Genomic DNA, 20,199 nt, shown 5'->3' with positions numbered 1-20,199 from the left:
GCTTGATCTTTCTCCTGAAAGCTGGTGGTTATGAACTGCTGCCCTTGCATATATGTAGCAGCCAGCAGGTAACCTGCTACACTACCAGGATTCCATAATCATCTAGGAATTTCAAAAGGAGATTAGAAAGAGATGTTCTCAGAAACAGGAGCACAGATGCTGTGTGAGAATCTGCTATAAGCCAAGGACTACCAGAAGTTACTGACATGGAACGAGATTGGCAGGCCCTGACCTAAACTTGACTTCTTGCCTATAAAATTGTGAGATGGTAAACGGTGTTCTCTAAAGTCATCTGCTTGTAACACTTGTGTTACAGTGGCATAGGACATGGAAACAGTGCCACATAAATATTTACTGAATGTACTGAACTTTTCAGAATTCCTTGAATAAGAAACCTACTTTATATAGGCTAGAAGCCCTGATGGCATTGCAGATAAACATTTGGCCACTAATCAAAAGGTTGGCAGTTCAGACCCACCAGTGGGTGCATGGTAGAACAGACCTGCTGATTTACTCCCATGATTAATTAAAACTAAAAGCTAACCCCATTGACAACAATTTGATTCTGTCTCATAGTGACTGTATAGGTCACAGTAGATTTACCCCACAGATTTCCAAGGATAGCAATCCTAAAGAAAGGGCACTGCCTCATCTTTCACCGTCAGAACCCAAGTGGGTTCTAACCAACCCCTTGTCATGAACAGACTAGCATTTTGCCCTCTGTGCCACCAAGCTTCCTCCACAGCCTTGGAAATGCTAAGGGAAGTCCCACCTTATTCTGTAGGGTTGCTATTAGTTCAAATGGCCTCAACTTGACAATGGGTTTTGGTTTTGTTTGCAAAGCACCTGCGAAGACAGGAAGAGCTGCAAGGGGATGGAGTCACATCGCAGCTTCAACAATGAGCTCAACTGTAACACCTGTGAGGGTGAGGGTAGCTCAGGCCTGAGTAGGGCTTTGTTCCATTGAACAAACATTTTCTGAATTTGAACCAATTCTATGATACCGAACAACAACGAAAGGGTCATTTATTTCAGGGCTGCCTCAGTGACATCAGACAGTGTGACTAAAATCTTTTCAGCTGTTTGGACTCAAATGATAAAGGGAGAGACAGGAATGACTGCTTTTCTTATTTTCAACTCACACCTCACGGCTGCAGAGTCAATACCGATGATAGAAATCCTAAGGGGATTCTTAGACTAACTCTCTGCAGGACTAGAAGGCTTCATCTTTCTCCCACAGAGCAGCTAGTCATTTCCAATTGCTGGTCTTGTGATTGGCAGCCGAAAGAGTAACATTTGCATATGGATAATATCTGTAAATTATATGTAATATTTGAAATGTTAGATTTGTCTTACAAATATGTCACTGTGAATAATAAAGATATGTGGCATGTGAGAGCCAAAAGGAGGGATTTCCAAAATGCACTTTAGTTCAGAATTATTTCTCCCAACTCTACTGGAACCATCTTGTTTCTTTCTGAGTGGTGATTTCGTTGTTCTTATGTATCTGGTTTCTCCAAGCTCATGATGATTTATCAGCAAGCGACGAAGTTCTAAAACTGTGGAGCTACAGAGTTGAATGACTACGTCTCCTTCATCCAGAGGAGGCCACTGTGATATAATGTTATACATTGGGTTTCTCTACATAAGATGATATATCATGGCATAACTATCAAACCTGTTCTCAGTGTCTAAGGCGGTTAGAGATTTGGCAAATCTACCTATGTTGCCAGAGATGTGCCATTTCCCACTTCAACATTCCAACTTAAGAATTGATCTCATTTTTACGGTCAGTTTATGCACTTAGTGTGCTAATGAATCATTCAGAACTGAAACAATGAGAGTAAAATCATTGACATATTCAGAGCCGGTCATGGGATTTCTGCCAGTTGGAAAAGAAGTTGATAGCTCTTCATTTTATAAGATGGTAAGGCCTTGGTGGGGTAAATGAAATCTAATGTCATATTGTTTTATTTAGTTTTGTTTAATAATGTTTTCTTTGTACAAAGACAAAGAAAAGCTATAGATTTATAATATAGCGTGGTCCCTAAGGGCATTTTTCTCAAAGTCATCTGGAGAACATTCAGCCTTGTATGGCTAGTTTTAAATAACAGAAAACAAAGGGGTAACTTCCCATTTTTTTTGTCAGAACTGACTTGATAATGCAGACTGAAATGTATGCATTTTAGGACCTGCGCTGCTTGGATTGGCTGACCACAGAACCAATGAACCAGACGATTCTTAAATGTTGGGTACACTAACTAGAAATGGGATTTTGTGTGTGGGATAGTTAATTCTATTTTCACAAAAATATTACCAGCTGTTTTATCTTTCCTGGGAATGTCTGTCCATCATTCTATGTCTCAAACTTATCCATCTTTAAGCATCTCACCTAAAGGATATTCTTAAAGATTTTCTGACGAGAATATCACTCTACACTTTATTGTAACTGTGCACCTTTCTCATGTCTCCTCCTAAACTCTGAACTGTTTGAAAACAATTATCTGACTTTTTGCTTTTAAAATCTCTCCTAATCAGTGACACACAATGTATGCATTCTGTTTTAGCTCTGAAAATGTGTTTGTATTCCTTATCAGATATCTTAATTTTTAAAAATTAAAGCTCACTGATTTTCCCCTCAAAGTTTATACTTATCTTTATCTACTAAGGAATATGAGAAATGGCATGCATGATGATGTAATAAAGCACCCTTGTTGTTAGTTGTTATTGAGTTAGACACTAGCTCATGATAACCAAGTGCACACACAACGAATAAAACGCTGCTTGGTTCTGTGAACACCCGATAACCAGCTGTGGATCATCAGCTTTTCATTGGCTCATTTCAGAAATATTTGAACCTGTTTCTCTTATATGGAAGTCAGTTCAACTACTCCACTACCACGGTGTAAAAACCCACATCCACTGCCTTCAAGTCAGCGTAGAATGACCCCGTCAAAGGTGTTCATGGCTGCTAAGCTTTGTGGAAGCACACTGCCTAATTGTTCTCTTGCAGAGTGGCTGGTGGATTCAAACCCCTGACCTTTGGTCAGTAGTCTAACACTTAACCCGTTGCATCACCAGGACTACATAAACCAACCATTAAAAGGTTGCGTAAAATAAGGTTCTAAATGCCTCTCGACAACAACAATTACATGAAGAGTTCACCCCACTATCTGGATTAGTCCTGTTTTAAAGATGGTGAAATGAATTCCTGGTTATTCAGTGATTGGTTGTCAATGACAGGATTAATGCTAACCTTCTGTCTAAAGTTCTGAAAAAACAAATTAAAAAACAAGCCCAAGAAAGGTAGTGTTTGGGGGTGGGGGTGGGCAGGCTTCAGAGGTCCTTTGTTGTGTTCATCACATTCATAGCTAAATCTGGTGTGTTCATAATGGATAAATCAGCTTTGGTACATCAACACAATGGAATGCAATTCCCATGAGTCTGTGCAACACTTCATAACATGGACGGACCTGGAGGGCACCGAGCTGAAGACCAGACAATGCTCATCAAGGAGATGGGCAAAAATGATATTAACATGATAGGAAAATTAGTCTTGGTGGTTAGATTCTAATGAAATGAAATTTAAATAGAGGTTATAAATATATAAAAGCATGCATCTACAAGGCTCGCCTTAGTCATTCCTCTTTTTGGCTCTCATCTTTAAATGTGGGCATTTCATGCCGCTTATTTACCCTGGTCTCTTTGGAATTAACTTGTCACAGCATAATTAAATGAGATAGCATATGTAAACTACCAGACATAATACTGGTCCCTTGGCAGGCATTCAGAATTATTTACTTTTCTTGTCTACTTTCAGGAAATAAAGTGTCTATTTGCTTAAGACCAATAGTTTTTTAATTGTGGACACATTAAAAAATATAGTAGCCTGACCGTACTCCAAACATAATAAATTAGGATTCTGAGAGTAGATATCTATATACTCGGTAACACACCACACACACACACACACACACACACACACACACACACACACACACACACACTTTCTGATAAAGAATATTCTCTTGTTTTTCTTCTTCTTCCGTTCCCCTCTCGCTTCCCCATATACTTCTCACACACACTTCGCAACTACACAATAATCTCAGCGGAGTCAGGGACTTTGACTATTTTTCATCAGGGTTGTGGAAGACTGCAATTTCTTCATGAGGCACTTCCGGTCAAGCTTCTGTTAGCCCCACCAAAGGATTGGATGGGCTTATGCAAATAGGGTGTGTGTAACCCTGAGTGGGGATTGGTCAGTTGAGCGATCTTTAAAGTGGCAGAGAGGAGAGACCCTGTGGGCCTTGGAAGAACAGGTCTCTCTTGAGATTTCCGTCTCAAGTGGTGGTGGTCATGGAAACCAGCCACATCACAAGGAGGTTCAGAGTAGCAGCACTGAACTATGGAGTACTGGCTCCTTATCTGGCCCGAGACTACGGAATTGTGAGTCAGTACCTGGAGGGCTGGCTTCTTGGCCCATGGAGGCTTAAGCCAAGGGCCCATGTGACCGAGGGACTGGTAAAACTGTGACTTCCAATGACTCTACCCTTACTGTTTGCTGATCCTGCCTTGTGATAAGCGATTAACTCCCCTAATAAAACCCCTGAACTGTGAATACTGTCTGTGCGTTCTGTGCGGCCAATGCAAGGACTTGTAGGACGCAGCATAGCTGTAGGGTGGCATGGGAGGAACGGCTGGTGTCAGACTCGGTAAAGGACGACGGACCACGGAGGCAATACGAAGCCAGAGGAGGTCAGGTATGGCCTCCCATGCCATTGATCGCAATGGGTCTGTGTCTATAATAGGGTCTGACACGGGGGTGGGTGGGAGGGGGACACTGAATGGTGATGGAAAGTTAAATAGTGTAGCTCTCTCCTTGGCTCTGAGCTGAATTAACTCAGGTCACATTTGTGCTATTTAGTCTCTTCTTCAGTAAGCTTCTCGCATGACATGAAATGTCCTCATGCCAATTCAGTCTTCATGTCCAGGGGGATATTTAACAATTCTTGCATTCCCCCTTTGAAAAGCATGAGTCCTAAATGTCTCACCTATTTCAAGGCAGCAACCTCCTCAGCTACCAGCATTTATTTTATTTCAAGTTTTTCTTTCCTATATGTTCCTGATTTTTATTCATCGAAGTGTTTCGCTTTTTAATAAATTGATATACTTCTTTTAGAGTTGCTCTGCCCAGAGGAATGTAAAATATATATTCTTCTTTAAAGCAATTTTGGTCAAGTTTAGGATAATAAAGGGTGATTAGGTGAAAAAAAGCAAGGTTTAATGAAAAGAAAACTTACGTTTTATCCAAGAAGTCCATAAGTGGTCTCAATACCATCTCAGCATCCATTGCTGCGCTGTTCTGGTTGGTGGTGGTATGTCCATTGGACCTCATTTGATTTAATTCAAAACTCATTTGTTTCACACACTCTTCAATTACATGCCGGAAACTAAAAATAAGGAAAATAAATTCTGGAATAAATGCAAATATGTATACCTTTGTTTGTCCAAGTCTGTTCTCCACTCTAAGAAGTATACCCTACTTCCATAGGCTCAGGCACAAAGGAATTCAAATCCTGGACCATTTGATCATCATCTCCTCAGACCGGCATTTGAACCTTTTTCAGATAAGGGTTGAAGGGGTGGTGGTGCTGGTTTGTGGAAATGAGAATTGTGGAGAAGATGAAGAAGGGGTAGGCCAGTGGAAATGTGTGTATGTGATGGAGGGGGATAGCCGAGGACATAGAAACAGGTTCCTACAGCAGACATGCACTGTCAACTCTGAGCAGAAGTCATCTCTGCGGTGGACTAAGACAGGTGGACTGGACTTCTCAGGATGTGCTGCCTTTGCACGTCACCCCCAAAGTGCCTTTGCACTTCTTCCCTATCACGTTTTGATAGTTTTACCTGAAAAAAAATCTATCAATTTTTTAAATCGAAATGACCTGTAGTGATGATCAGCTTAAATCAAAACAGTGCCAGTCATTAATGATAGACTTGACGGGCACACCCAAGGAACTAAATACTCTCAGAGAATTCTGATGAAAGATTCCCGAATTCTCTCATAAATTCAACCAATCTCTGATATCAAAGGCTATAAAGAATATAGTAAACCGCAAAACCAAAATTGAAAATGTGTGTGAAAGTGGCGGCATCCTTTTTGAAACCACCCCCCAGATCTTTTTATTTAATCATACGCATGCCATTGAGTTCTTCCAGCTCCCATCAACCCTCTACGGAAAGGTAGAGCTACCCCTGAGGGTGTGCGACGAAATTTTTACAAGAGGAGAAAGTCTCTTCTTTCTGCTGAGTGACTGGTGGTTTCAAACTGCTGACCACAGGCCAATGTGTAAGCACCGTGTCACCAGAGTTCCTTATTTCATAACGGAGCAGCACTAATGCCCTCAGCGTCCTTACCTTGTTTTCTCAGTGAGAATATACATTTATTCTACAAAGAACGATTGCCAGATAACCCCGTCGATTAAAGGGTCTCTTTCTTTACTATTCTGGGGAGCTGAGGTGACTGGGTGGACGAGGTCGCTTAGATTATTTGGAACCGATGCTGGATATAGTTCTTAAAAACATGTGTTTTCAAAGGGTCTCATTTCATAGACATCCTTCTGTGATTGGCTGAACACAACCTGACTTTTCACACAGGTTACCAGGCCTGCTTTAAGGTACAGAAGAGAGCCGGGCCTTCAGAAATGCAGAAAGTAAGGAGGTTTGAGGAAGGCTGACGCCACCTCATGGGGGTCTCAGTTCTGGGGTGCATGTTGTGTTGTGTGTTCACCTCAGGAGGGTGGGCACCCAGGATTCAGGCATTTGGTGTGGTCTACTCAGACTTTCCCTGCCACCTCCATATAGAAATAATTAGTGGTGGGTTTTAGTGACACATGAAATTGATTTCTGGTAATTGTTAATCCAACCATGAATGGATTACAATGATCTAGTTGGGCATGACGCATGCACCTCTAATCATTACTCTTTGTACAGGAAAGCACGGCATGTGGGGTGTTGATTCCCATGATGCTGGCTCTTCTTGAACTAAAGCAGTAACTGATTTCTGGTTTTTTTTAAAAAAAAACTAATGCAGTCACTAGGTCAGCGGTTCTCAACCAGGGGGTCGAACGACCCTTTCACAGGGGTTGCCTGATTCATAAATGTAGCAAAATGACAGGAAGTAGCAATGAAAATAATTTTATGGTTGGGGTCACCCCAACATGAGGAACTGTACTAAGGGGTCACGGCATTAGGAAGGTTGAGAACCACTGCTCTAGGTCAAAGTAGCTCGCCTCCCAGGCAAAAGTCCTCCAAGTGTCCACCTGGGGCCACCACTCGGTATTTCTTAACCGAGTTGTGTCCAGATGTTTTTCAAATGATATTTGCTTCAGCCTTTGCATCCCAAATATTCTCCCTTCAAGCAAAATAAAACTAAAAAGTTCTTGTTCCTCAGGAGAGTTTGGACATATTCCAGAACATAATTTCCAAATGCACTCTCTGTTTAGAATCTAATTTCTAGTCTGTTTAGTCATCTTATTTTCAGTACAGTTCTGAACATCTCCAGTCTATTTCTGACCCTTCCCAATTCCCTGATTATCTTTGCCTAGTAAACACTAATTTTGCCTTCCTGGCTGAAGGTAACAGCTTTTTTCCTAACCATATGCGTTGCAAAAAGAAAAAAAATTATATAACCAATCTCCCACTCCCCCAAATAAATTCATTGAACTTAAAAGTGGATTCTGACCCAGGATGACCCATACAGAGCATCTCAGAGTGTTAACCTTCACATGGGGAGAGCTGCATCTTCTGGGAACCAACCTGTAGTTCACCGTCCAATGCCTAATCCCTGCCTACCCCGGCTGAGCAAGACCCCGTCAATAAATGCCACCTCAAATCTGAACCAGGGAGCCCCCGAATCTCTGGATAGTGGTCTCCATCTATGTCTGGATATGCAGAATCTTCAAATTGCTTATTAATTTCCATGATTCCTTCTGGACAGGTAACACCCCAGAGGCAGAAAAATTACACTTAATACAGTGGGGCTGCGCCTGACACAGGGACAGGTGTGCAAAGGTGGACTCCCAAAATGGGAAGGCCACAGGGTCAGGAACACACCTCTGCTTCTGAAGAGGAGACTAGAAACTGCATGCTGTCAAACTCAAAATGAGATCAGGAGTGGACTACAGTGAGCTAGCCCCTGCTCAGAGAGACATCTTTATAGTCTCGTTAGAGCACTCCGCACATAATTTTACATAATAAGTCAGTATTTATTGAATATTTAAAGCAATTTCTGCACTGCATTAAGGCATCTCATTAAAGATGTGCTTGCTATTCTAGGTAGCTGAGCATTTGATGAGAAGAAGAAAGCTCGGTTCTACAGGGTCCAAATGAAGCTGCTTTAACCTGAACTTCTCTTTCATTTGGACCACACTGCAAGACAAGGCCTTAAACTGTTTCCCCAGGGCTGCATTTGCGCGAGAAACATTAGTCTGTTGTCACAAAAGACACAGATGAAGATGTGTAAATTGGGCCTTAAAGATAATTGTATTTAGTTAGAGGAGGGACATGGCATTTTCATTAACAGAAAATTAATGCAGATGGATAGACGTACTTAGGCCATTTACCTTTCTCCATAGGTAACACTGAGCTCATCCAAAACCCCATTGAGTTTAACTTGAAGTTCTTTGAGAATAGTACTAGCCTCAGGATCTAGCTGCAGAGAGACCAGAAACATTATTACTTGGCGGTCCTGAGGGAAAAAAAATAGGCTTTCATCTTACAAGCACTTAGATTGTAAGGTAAATTTCAAACAATACACATAAAACATATGTATATTTTACTTCTTCCCCACCCTACCCCATCTCTGAAATCAAGTGCAAAAACACCTCTGAGCTTAGACAATTGCAAAGAAACAAGGCTTCCTATGCCCAAACCAGGATCGTCACCACATGCTTACACATAAAGGAACTGTCAAGCTACACAACAGAACCTCTGTTGGCTATAGCAATGGGATGCAAGGCATGACAAAATATCTAGATCTTGAATGGAATTTCACATGTCAGAAACTCTCCCATGTACATCAGTGAAATATGTATGTTGCTGTCAGGTATATTTCTTTCTTTAATGTCCTTGTGTATAGTAGGTCCATTGAGGAACTGGGAAATTCATAAAAATGAAAAAGCAACTGAACTTTGGAGTGTTCAATTGCGCCTGACTTTGAATTGTTTTCATACGTTCTTAACCACTGAATTAAGTGTAATACACTAAGTTATCCAAGCACAGCAATGCTCCTTTTGAAATGACAGACTTACCTTCGTTTTGAGGAAGATACTTTGTAACTTAAGAGCTAATGTTTAACTTTTTTTCATTTTCCTTCAAGCATTCAAATATTTTATAGCTCGGGGAGCAGATAATTTAGGAAATTTGCGGACAAAAGACCAGGTAAGGAGGTAAACTTGTGTTGATGCTTGTTCTTAGAGTGGAGGTCATCGAGAGCCAACTTTTCCTTTTGCCAAATTTGTTTTTCAAATAAAGTTAGTATTTTAATAAGGAAAACCTTATATCATAAATAAGAGTCAATACCACCAACTTTTTCTTTGGTTTGTATAGTTAAAGTGAAGGAACAATGCACATTTTACCATACATTTTATAAAGATTGATCCTATTTGCAAATTATGTTTTGGCAAAATATTTGTCAATAAAATGGTTTATAAACAGACAGATTGTATCAAGTAGATGGAAATTTTCATAGATGCTAAGTTGGAATATTTTCTGGAATGAAAGAAAAAAGAATATCTATCTATCTATCTATCTATCTATCTATCTATCTATCTATCTATCTATCTATCTAAGCCTTGGAAACTGAGTCTTATATCCCCAGTTCTTGCCCAAAAGAGTCTATTGGGAAAAAAAATGGGGTAGTGGGATTAAGCAAACATTTAGGAGTAGATCAAACACAAGGATGGCTTAGTATAAAAGAGACTCTAAATTAGATACAAAATAAATATGGGAGAGTCTGGAACTGGCTAATACTGAGCAACCTTTTGGAAGAATTTTCAGCTCTCAGCATCGGTAGCTCTAGGATGCATTCATGTGGCTGCAAAAATTGGAATGGAAATTGAAAATTGAGTCCGTTTTTATTTGAATGTAGGCGATTCCAGAATTGGTTCGTTTCCATCTCCCCTCAATGAGAGCCAGTGATTTTGCTGGATTCTTTCTTTTTTTTCTTCTGTCACTGTCATCCAGTAGACTCACAATTCTTGCCCAAAGATCCCCAGGTCATTACAACAGACTCTACCTTCTGTCTGCTGTCTGCTGTTTAGCCAGCCCTAACTCAGAGACCCTGGTCAGAACTGCTCCGAGGATTGAACGTTTTGATTGTTCTCGAGTCTTATATTTTAGGAGAGTATTCCATTCCAACCATATGCAAAGAAGTAATTTAGAAGGTATTTACCAAAAAAAAAAAAAGACCTGAGACTGAAAAGCATTTAAACACAATTAGCCTAACAAACTAGGGTTCCTAATCCTTAAGTGTAAAATTACAAGAAGACTGCCTAGCCCCAGTCCTAGATGAACTTGCTGGATGTTTTTAATTTTATTTCCTTGCTATTGCCCAATATGCATTTTTATTTTATTTCATTTGCATAAAATGTTGACAGTAAGGCATGAGGGGAGAATTCCTACCATTTGGTTTTCTTCAGGCTGTAGTGATGTTGTGGAGGAATATGAGGTAATTGTCCACCCACACATCCATCATCTCCAAGATAATGGCGCAGAGAATAGGTTTTCCTTCAGGAAATGGTTTTGTTTCCATTTAAAAGAACATTTCAATCTCCTATTAACGTGATGCACACATTGTACATTGTTTGTTCACCTATTAAGCTAACAGTTTTATATTCTCATTCAAAAGTGCCTATTTCGCCTGGATAAAATGATGCTATTTTCCCATGAGGTTATTTTAGTATACCTGGATGTTTTGTGAATGAAAATGTGTCATCGAATCATTGGTTAATCCTTGAAACTGTCAAGCTATCACATCTTAAACATTAGATGACAGTTTCCAGTTCTTGATGGAAGTAGGTGGAAACAAAGTGTCTCTGCCTATCACATAACCAGGCCAAAACATTTAATGTACTTAATATCGGATTAAAATCATACTATTAAAACAGGCATAGTAATTTTGGGGCCAATAAACCTAGTTGTTGCAAATTACAAGTCTCTCGCAAAAATGAAATTACAGAGCTTAAATACCATACTCATATCATTACAAAACTATTTCTTTTTTTTATTTTTTTTTATACAAAACTATTTCTTTTGGCAGCAAAATGACTAGTTGAGTTTATCTGAATTTCTTGTCCAGTTAAATCTTTATTCCAGCAGACTTTCTAAAGTTTATTTAAAAAATTAATGGAATTTGAGATTTCATTGTCCAAATCACCAATAGCATATCTTACAACTTATTATTTGCTTTGGAATGTAGCTACACATTTTATTTTCCTATAAAAGTTTAATGTCTAATTTAGCTGAGCACGGGATGTGAGATCAATATTGTATTTTTCCATGCAGAATTCCCGTTAAAAGCAAAATGAAGTATTTTCAAGCATTAAAAGTTACAAGAGACTTGTTTTAAATAGAAAACTGGATAAACATTTGTACCTGAACGGACTAGCACAAAACACTTAAAAGAATGGTTCCAGGTAAGGATGAGGACTCAGTGCTGACTCAATACAGGGCAGAATTGCCACTGTGAGTTTCCAAGACTGGGACAGTTTATGGAAGATGAATGCACATACTAAAAATTTATTAATACTGACTCAAATTCTGAACTTAGCATTAAACTTGCAAAATATATTTAATTACCACTGCACCCCAAACATTTGAGAATTCTGCTATCTTGGCTGGTAATTTCAGAATGAACACTCACATATAGGTGGGACAGGAGCTGTTAACCTTTAGGACGGTTTACACCACCGAGTTGTGGTAATATAATGAGCTCATCTGGAAATGACAGCTGAGGCAGCATCTTGTAGTTCCTCTGCCACTTGGCTTACACTCACTTCTCTTTTCAGAACAATTCACTTATAGTGTCCTTTTGTATCTTCCCACTATTATTTTCCCAGGCAGTTAGTAGCTCTGGTAACTGCACTAACATTTTACTACATAATATTCTCTTAGAAGTCTGTCCCTTCTATGAAACGATCTTAATTTTCCATCCTGGTGTTTGGCATGCATATCCAGGCATGGACACCAGAGTTTCAAGGAGGCATGTAAAGCAATTAAAAGCGTGGAAGAATTCCCTCAAAGAGGCAACTCTAAAATCCGCAGCATATTCCCTTCTCCTTAGAGTGGGATCTTGCACTGGATATTAATAAATGCTTTTGCGTTTGAAATACTTCACTCCTTTACTGACCACATCCGTGACAGTTTAGATGCCAAATATTTTCCTCATCGCCAGGCCATGTCAGATCACACCTTAATATTTGTTTGGCTCCGAAAATATGCTCATCGCACCTGCTCAGTATATGATTTTGCTTTGTCTGACCAGCCCGAAAATCTTACTCCAGGAACCTAAATGGAATGTCTGCACTGAGATCACCAACTTCGCAACAATCGTGAAACCAACGATCAAGCCGGGGTGAGAGATGTGACCTCTAGGTTGGAAAGTGATATTTACAGTTTTCAGACAGCTTATTATTCTTAAAAACAAAAGACTTTCGCATGGCAGAAGCCAAGGATCTTTAGAGTCAATGTCACTGATTCTTCAGAGTGTTCATTACGGCCTCATTTCCTTGATCTTTTTTAGCAGGCCACTAGCTCCTTTTTGCCTTTTTGGTTCCTTTGCATTAAGGCTCCATTGTTGGCTCAGTTCAAAGAAATGGGTCTCTGGGAGGAAGATCGCTCCCCTTGCACTCCTACCCACAGGATCCAGAATGTGACTGTGAACCCAGGTATCGGAAACCTTTACTATTGCCTCTATGGAAAAGAAGGCATCACCACAGCGTGCAAGGCACTGCCATACAACAAATGGAGGGAGGAGCAGGGTTTTTCATATTCGATTCCTTCAACTGCCAATATTCCGTCTTTTTACTATGATCCCTTTCATGTCAATGACTTCCAACTACCACCTCTGGGCTACAGACTCCCAACTCATTTATAGCCTGTTCAGCATGCCTGAGCACCATGTCTGCACACCTAAGTGCCTTATTAGACTTTCCCACAGGTGGTCCACAGATCCAAACTAAACTTACCACCCAGCCTTCGTGGATGTCTTGTCTTTGATTTCACTAACGGCATATAGTTCTTCAAGCCAGGAATGTCCATGTTATCTTTGGCTCGTTTTTCCAGAACGACATTCATTTCAGTGGCAAATAATACTGATTATTTCTTTCGTGTAGTCCTTATTTCCACTGTTCTTTAGCACAAAATCTCCATGCAGGCCATCACAACAATCATCCCCAAATCATTTTCTGATTTCCTGTTTGCCTGCTATTCCAATTGCTACCTCAGGGCTGCTCTCATCAAGCCCCAATCTGATCAAGGGATCTGCTGATCCCTTCCAGTTGGCTTTCAACCAGGTGTTTGCTTCAAACAATGTCTCATAATCTTACTTGGATTCTTGCTGTTTCTTTTATTTTGTAATGATCACGCTTGTCCAGAAGTTGCTTCTACCCAGAACCTATTTATTACATAAAGTCTAGTTCAAATTAAAAATCTGATTGGGAAATTAATGGGAACTCCCCCGTGAATCCCAGCATGAGATTACTCTCCTTGATGTGCCCTAGATCATGTTAAACAGCTTTGATGTTCAGTACAGATACTGTGTGTCAGTACAGAAACTGTGTGACACAGTTTCATGTCAACTTGATAAATAAGAATGAAGGGGTGGAGTCTAGCCTGTCAATCGGGTCAGAGCCTGATCTCTCCTTGTGGGCTTGGCCTTCTCCTGGGGATTCTGGGAACATTCTTTCTGCTACACATTCCTGATGACAAGCCACATGGAGCCATGCTGATGGCAGCCAGAGCCCTGGAGATGGTTCCATCGCCACAGACTACACAAGATTTTCTACCCACTGGCCTGTGGTCTTCCTGCATTTGGCATCATTGCATGTGTTGCATGAGTCTGAAGAGGAATTTATAGACTGGTATCAGACATATGGGCTAACATCGGACTTATGGACTTGATCTGAACTGGCCTGGGATGTTTTCTTAATACACAATTACTCTTTGATATGAAGCTCTTTCTTATACACATATGAATGTTCTTGGCTTTGTTTCTCTAAGTCAGCCTGGCCCAACACACTATGGTAATGTCAGAAATGGATGAATACATGGTCCTCTTTTTTGAAAACAAATGTGTACCATTTCTTAACAATGCTGCCTCTCCTCACCACTCTCATTTTTAAGAATATTCTTTTTTAGGAAAGGCATTGTCCCCAAATATTTTAGGTTCTTTTTGGGTAGACTCAAATCTCACTGCTATCAAGTCAACTCCAAGTCACAGTGACACTATAGGACAGGGCAGAACTTCCTGTGTGGGATATCCAAGGCTGTAACTGACAGGAGTAAAAAAACCTCATTCTTCCGCAGAGCAGCTGCTCCCCTGGCAGTGTCAAGGTGCTGAGTTTGCAATGAGCAAGCCATTGTGTGACCACTATGCCAATAGGGCTCTTTTTAGGGTTCGAACTATGGCTTTTCGAATCGTATTATTCAGATTCATACGAACTCTTAATGCTAGACATATTTAGTTATATAAATCATGCTTTGAACTTCGAGGATTCAAAAAGTTTTAAACATGAGTAGTTGTCTCCCATCCCTTTTGGGAGTTGCCTCTGAGATACAAACTTGAGTTCTTCAGCCCAGACAATTGAAGAACAACCAGCCAACCTACCAACCAACCAACCAACCAAACAAGAAGACTGCCACATCTTTTATAAGACTCTCAATGTAAATTTGAGTTAGTAAAAATATGACCAGTGTAAGATTTCTATTTCTCTGAAAAAAATTCTCTGTGAATTAAGTGAGTCTTTAAGTTTTGTATTAATGACATTATTTTCTCTTAACTTTCCCCTGCTTCTTGCCTATAGAAAATACACTATATCCCTCTATTTTATGGATTGATAACAAGGCACTTGTCTTTATAATCACAGCATTTTATAATAAGAATGAATCCCAAAATTCCCAGCACTTCATTCTTTTTCACAGATGGGGGAAAATATATATCTAGAAGATATCACTCTTTTGGAGTAACATGAAGATTAAAATATGGCACTCTAAGAAACTATGTTCTTTGAAGGAATTCAATCCTGAAGATGAATATATATATATAATCTCCAAGTATGATAACTGACTGCAAAGGAACTATGGGATTAGCTCCATCTATTGGCTGATTTTTCACATTTGGATAGGATAGTAGGTCAGTAAGAGCAACTGTGAAATGCAGACTTTATAGTCAGAATTGTATTCTGTACAAATTGCCTCTTTTGCCCTATCTTACTCTATCTTTCCCTTTCTGCTGGTCGCCTTACTGCATCCTTCTCTGAAACAATGAGTCACTGCAGAAGGACTTGAATATCATCTGTCTGTCCAATGGAACTGGGCACTTGTTGAACATCGAGAGTGCTAAGGGCTGAATTCTCTCTCAAAGCCCTATTTGCAGGTGGCCCTGAGGAGCACTCTGCCTTGTGAAGAGAAGGAGGAGTGTCTGAGCTAAAGAAGTTACTAATAACTTTATAAAATTTTTCTTAATTTAAGGTAGGCTGAAAAGATCAAATAGGGTCACAACAGGACAATGGGACAGGTTTATTACCGATCATGGCAGCTTAAGTAAACTGCTTTTCTGTCCCTTCGGGCTGTGACTTGTATTTTCTTTCAAGTTTGCTTAAGGGTCAAAGGAGGACTAGTTTAAAAAGAGGCTTGGAGGTTAGTGGGTGACCCTGTGACCTTGCTGGAAAGCTCTGGAAAGCGAGGTTAACAAGCAGCCTGTGCTGCTGAGTCTGTAATTCATTCTGACATGGATCTGCAGCCCGGGAACCCCTAAACCTCCTCCGGAACCCCTCCTCCATATTTCACAAGGTGCGTTTCACTTCGCTGAACTCCAGGTGGTAATAGCACTGGGGTCTTCATTGTATTTATTTTTAAATCCCCTCAACGCAATCTGCCCTCCTGGCCCTCTTTATTCTCTTAGTTTCCCATGAAGTCCGATTTCACTAGAGTGAGACCAGGTAATGCCTCAATGCTGCCAAGAGGTGGCCTAATCTCCAGCCTTAAAGTCCCCTTCTCCGGTGCCCTCTAATGAAAAATAACTGGGTACACCCTTAACTGAATTCAGCTGAATAGCCTCTCACCTTTGAATATCACTTACACCCTCAGGGGCCAGAGGTTTGAGCTTGCTCTTGGCGTTGCTGCCAGGTGAGCCGTTAATAATCCCAACTCTCCTGGCCAGGCTATATTTTAGAGTTCAGAACATGTTGGTGGGTTCCGTGACCCTTGGCCTCCCCCCACCTTTACCCCTCTTCTTCGTGTTCTGACTCCCCTGAGACTTTAAGTTATAGGAGGGTGAGATCTGCATCTTGGTGAAGTACCTGCAGCACCCAGTAATAGCCAGGGCTTCCAACTAGGGCTCAGAAAAGACATCTTGTTTGACTGAATCAGTGAAGGAAGGAGTGCAGTCTGCCTTCATGTGCAGTGTGCTCTGACATGCTCCCGTCGGGCGTGCCTGCCCCAAGAGGAGGAGAAGTTGGTTGTCCATATGGCTTCTGAGTATCACGATCAGTCGTTAATAAAAGGGGTTTTTCATATAATTACTATACTGTTACAAGGCCTGTCTTGGCAGAATTCTTTCCTTTTATGTGGGAGACCCAAGTTTGATTCTTGGCCAGTGTAACTGATCAGTACCTACCACCTATCTTTCAGGGCAGACTTGTATATTGGTGTGACACCGAACAGGTTTCAGTTGAGCTTCTAGACGAGGGAGAAAAGTCCTGAAAATTTGCTTCTGAAAAATCAGTCAAGGACACTCTCTGGAGCCCAGTTCTTTTCTGACATCCAAGGGGGCTTCAAAAAGTTCACGGAAAAAACTCTTTATTGCTCAGTTCCATTTTTCACCATCTCTTTGAAACCTGCACACATGTGCCAACAGTGTGGCGGATTGCGTAGGTGTTTCTGATGCACAGCGAACTTTGAGAATCGCTGGCAGGGGCAGGAATTCCCTGGAATAATGACCTTCCACACTATTTTGCTCTAGCAAATACAACGTTGACAGGATAGGCCAAGGGAAAAATAAATGAAGCCGGTTTCTTTCTCTCCTGTCTGGTCGGGGGAATGGTTAGCCAATGGTTAGCCGATGGCTATGCCCATATGGCTGATAGGTGTTTAAGTGTATTTTCATGAGCTACAGGAGCGTATGTTTGGGCACCCTGATGTAATCTTTAATCGACACATCACATTCATCTCTAAACTGTAAAGAGCCATTGGTATGCATCTCTGAAACCAAATAGCTGTCACATTGAACTGTTCATCAAAAATATGTATATGCTTTTAAGGGCGCTGTGGTTATAGTCCTCATTCATTGGCCCTCTTCATCCCGGAAACACGTGAAATTTACACACAGGGTTGTTCACCATTCTGAAACAAGTCAGGAGTGTTTGCTCTTGCTTTGAGATGTATGTAAAGAACATACCTAATTGATTTGCTTTCTGATCAGGAGCGTGAGAGAATTTAGCTGAACAAACAGAGCCTCTCTTTGCCTCAAGTGTTTTAATAATAGTTAAGCTTTAGAAACTGCATTACTATGGATAGCAATAGATCCTACCCTCTTCGAGGTGATTGTACCAGTGCGAGATTAGGAAGGACTAATGGCTCTTCTGCTTACACGGCACAGTCATAATCCTAAATCAATGACCAAGCTACAATTCCTGTCAAGCTTCAAAACAAGTATCTGAAGAGAAATTACATTTTGAGTGATGTAATTCTCTTTATAATCTAATGCAAATTAGACCGCAGCTCAAGGAAACACCAAGTTCTTTCCATAAGCTGTAGCAACCTGTTTACAGATTAGGCTATTTACTTATAATTGATGCAAGCACAATTATAGTCATGGAAAAATTGAGCCACTAAAACAAGAAAAATAGACACATTTTACATTTGAGGTTTTTCGTTTTCAAAATAAAGCAACCATTCACTGATGAATGGAAATTCATATGTGGCATCCTGATCAGCACTTGGCTGATACCGGTGTTATACAAGGAGAGGGGGATGTGGTATAAGTAATTTAACTGCTAGCTTAGTTTATAACGTTGGTTGACAATTTCCTTGCTTTACTCAAAAAGTTTGCAAGTATAAAAGTCAACCAGGGCTCACAGTGACCCTGTGGGATAGAGTGGAATCGCCTCTGTGCGTTTCTGTGGCTGTAACACTTTACAGAAGCAGAAAGCCTCGTTTTCCTCCCTCTGACCCACTGGTGGAGTCAAACTGCTGATCTTGAAGTTAGCCACACAAGGTGTCATCCACAATGCTACGAGGCTCCTAGCTTTAAAATAGAGATAGTTCCAAACAGAATGGACATGAAAATAACCTTTAACAAACTAAAAACAAATTCTGTGCATTTTTTTCTTAAAGATTCATTTGTTTTATGCTGACAGGGAACATGTGATGTTCTAACATAGAACTTTCTCTAATTACAGATCCAAGACATAATCGTGATGTATGCAAAGAAAGGTTTTTGGAAAGTCACTTTAGAGAGAAGGAATTCAGGGGTCTGCTTTTCTGCTTTGAGTCTAAGCAGGCACAGGACGCGGACTGCACAGAGAGCAGCGTGTGTTCGGTCATAAACAGTGGTTGCTCCAGTGACGGTTTTTGTGGCCTTATCAATAATGTCACCCCTCAATTGTCATCGTATTAGTCAACATGTCCAGCTTGGGTTCCATACAGAGAATGAATCTTTCCACCTAAAGGGTTTTAATAACTCCCCGTGTCCAGAGGGCAGAGAGAGGCTGATCCTGCAAAGAGCGAGCAGCTCCCCAGACACTGGTGGCGCTGGAGTGGCCGCGATCTGCCGCAACATGCAGCCAAGCCTGCAAGCAGCACCGGAGGCAAGCGAGACTGGCGCTAGAAGCCAACCACTGACACAAGGCATTAAAGTCCAGTTTTAGCAAGTGCACAAGCAGTGATTTGCTAATTAGGTCATGGTAGCAAGACATATCCATCTTGGCGCAGTGGGGGAGACAAAATAGGAAGAAGTGCCTAGCAGAAGGGTGTGCTCTAGGTCAGCAAGTAGCCTTTAGCAATCCCTGGCAAGGCTTCAGAACCAGTTCCACGGTGAGGAAGAAACTGGGGATTGGCATTTCAACCCAAACCCATAGCCTTGACCTGATTGTAATGAAAAGAGGCTGGTGGGTTCAAATTGCCAATCTTTGGGTTAGCAGTCAAGCGCTTAATCCCGGAGCGATCGTGGCTCCTTAGAACTGACCCCGGGGTGTATTCTTTAACCTTCAAAGGCCATTGAACATGTTTGTAAGTAAATGCTGCATACACTTCTCATACCAAAGGGTTGATTCTGCCATCCTCAATATCCCTTTTCTTTTCTTTATCAAAGTCTCGGGTTATGGACTCCTGTTAGCTATGGTTATCTCAGTAGATAACGGACTAGTACTGACTAGTGTTTGAGATTCTGGTGGCTGCAGAAGTACAGCAGCTGGTAACTCTCATAGTTCAGCATTCAGGACGCCAGTTTCTGCCAGGGAGGGGGCATGCTCCTCTCACATCTGGGTTGCCTGGTTTGGGGACTTGCTTCCTCCAACAATCCCTATCCCAGTGCTGACTGGGCCTATATAAAAGTTGCCTTCAGCAACCAAATTTAAGAGTCTAAATTGGACGAGAAGAAACTGCTTGCCAGGAGAAGCAGAAGGATATAGAAGAGCAAATGGGAGAGGTGGACTGGGAAGGGAAACTTTTAAATGAAACAATGTAACAAGATCAGATCAAGTTAGCCCTCTAGCAAATCACTCTGTTAAAAACTAGATGTTCATTTCCATTCGGGGGGCAGGGGGTGGGACAACTAGCACATAGAAGGCTCTGGTGGGAAAAAGAGAGAAGGCACCACGTACAGATGTCTGCCTTCCTTATTTCCTCCCTTGAGAAGAAGGCTGTGTATCAGCCACCTACCTGAAACCAAGTCTCTAATGCAAGGCCAGTACATTGCAA

The 20,199-nt window shown here is 41.0% G+C and overlaps 1 protein-coding gene across 2 annotated transcripts in view; it reads right to left on the bottom strand.

Annotated features, from left to right (window-relative positions):
• UNC13C (unc-13 homolog C) overlaps window positions 1–20,199 on the bottom strand; it is a 550,871-nt gene that overhangs the window by 101,043 nt on the left and 429,629 nt on the right. For both annotated transcript variants that reach the window (XM_075530957.1, XM_075530958.1), the window contains 2 exons: window positions 8,625–8,713; window positions 5,301–5,450 (listed from right to left, as the gene is read on the bottom strand). In XM_075530957.1, coding sequence (XP_075387072.1) covers window positions 5,301–5,450; window positions 8,625–8,713 — 239 coding nt within the window. The remainder of the gene's footprint in view (window positions 1–5,300; window positions 5,451–8,624; window positions 8,714–20,199) is intronic.

This window comes from Tenrec ecaudatus, chromosome 14 (genome assembly GCF_050624435.1).
Source record: "Tenrec ecaudatus isolate mTenEca1 chromosome 14, mTenEca1.hap1, whole genome shotgun sequence".
Classification (NCBI taxonomy): domain Eukaryota; kingdom Metazoa; phylum Chordata; class Mammalia; order Afrosoricida; family Tenrecidae; genus Tenrec; species Tenrec ecaudatus.
Note: the sequence above shows the minus strand (reverse complement) of the source record. Positions and strands in the feature narration are given on the sequence as shown.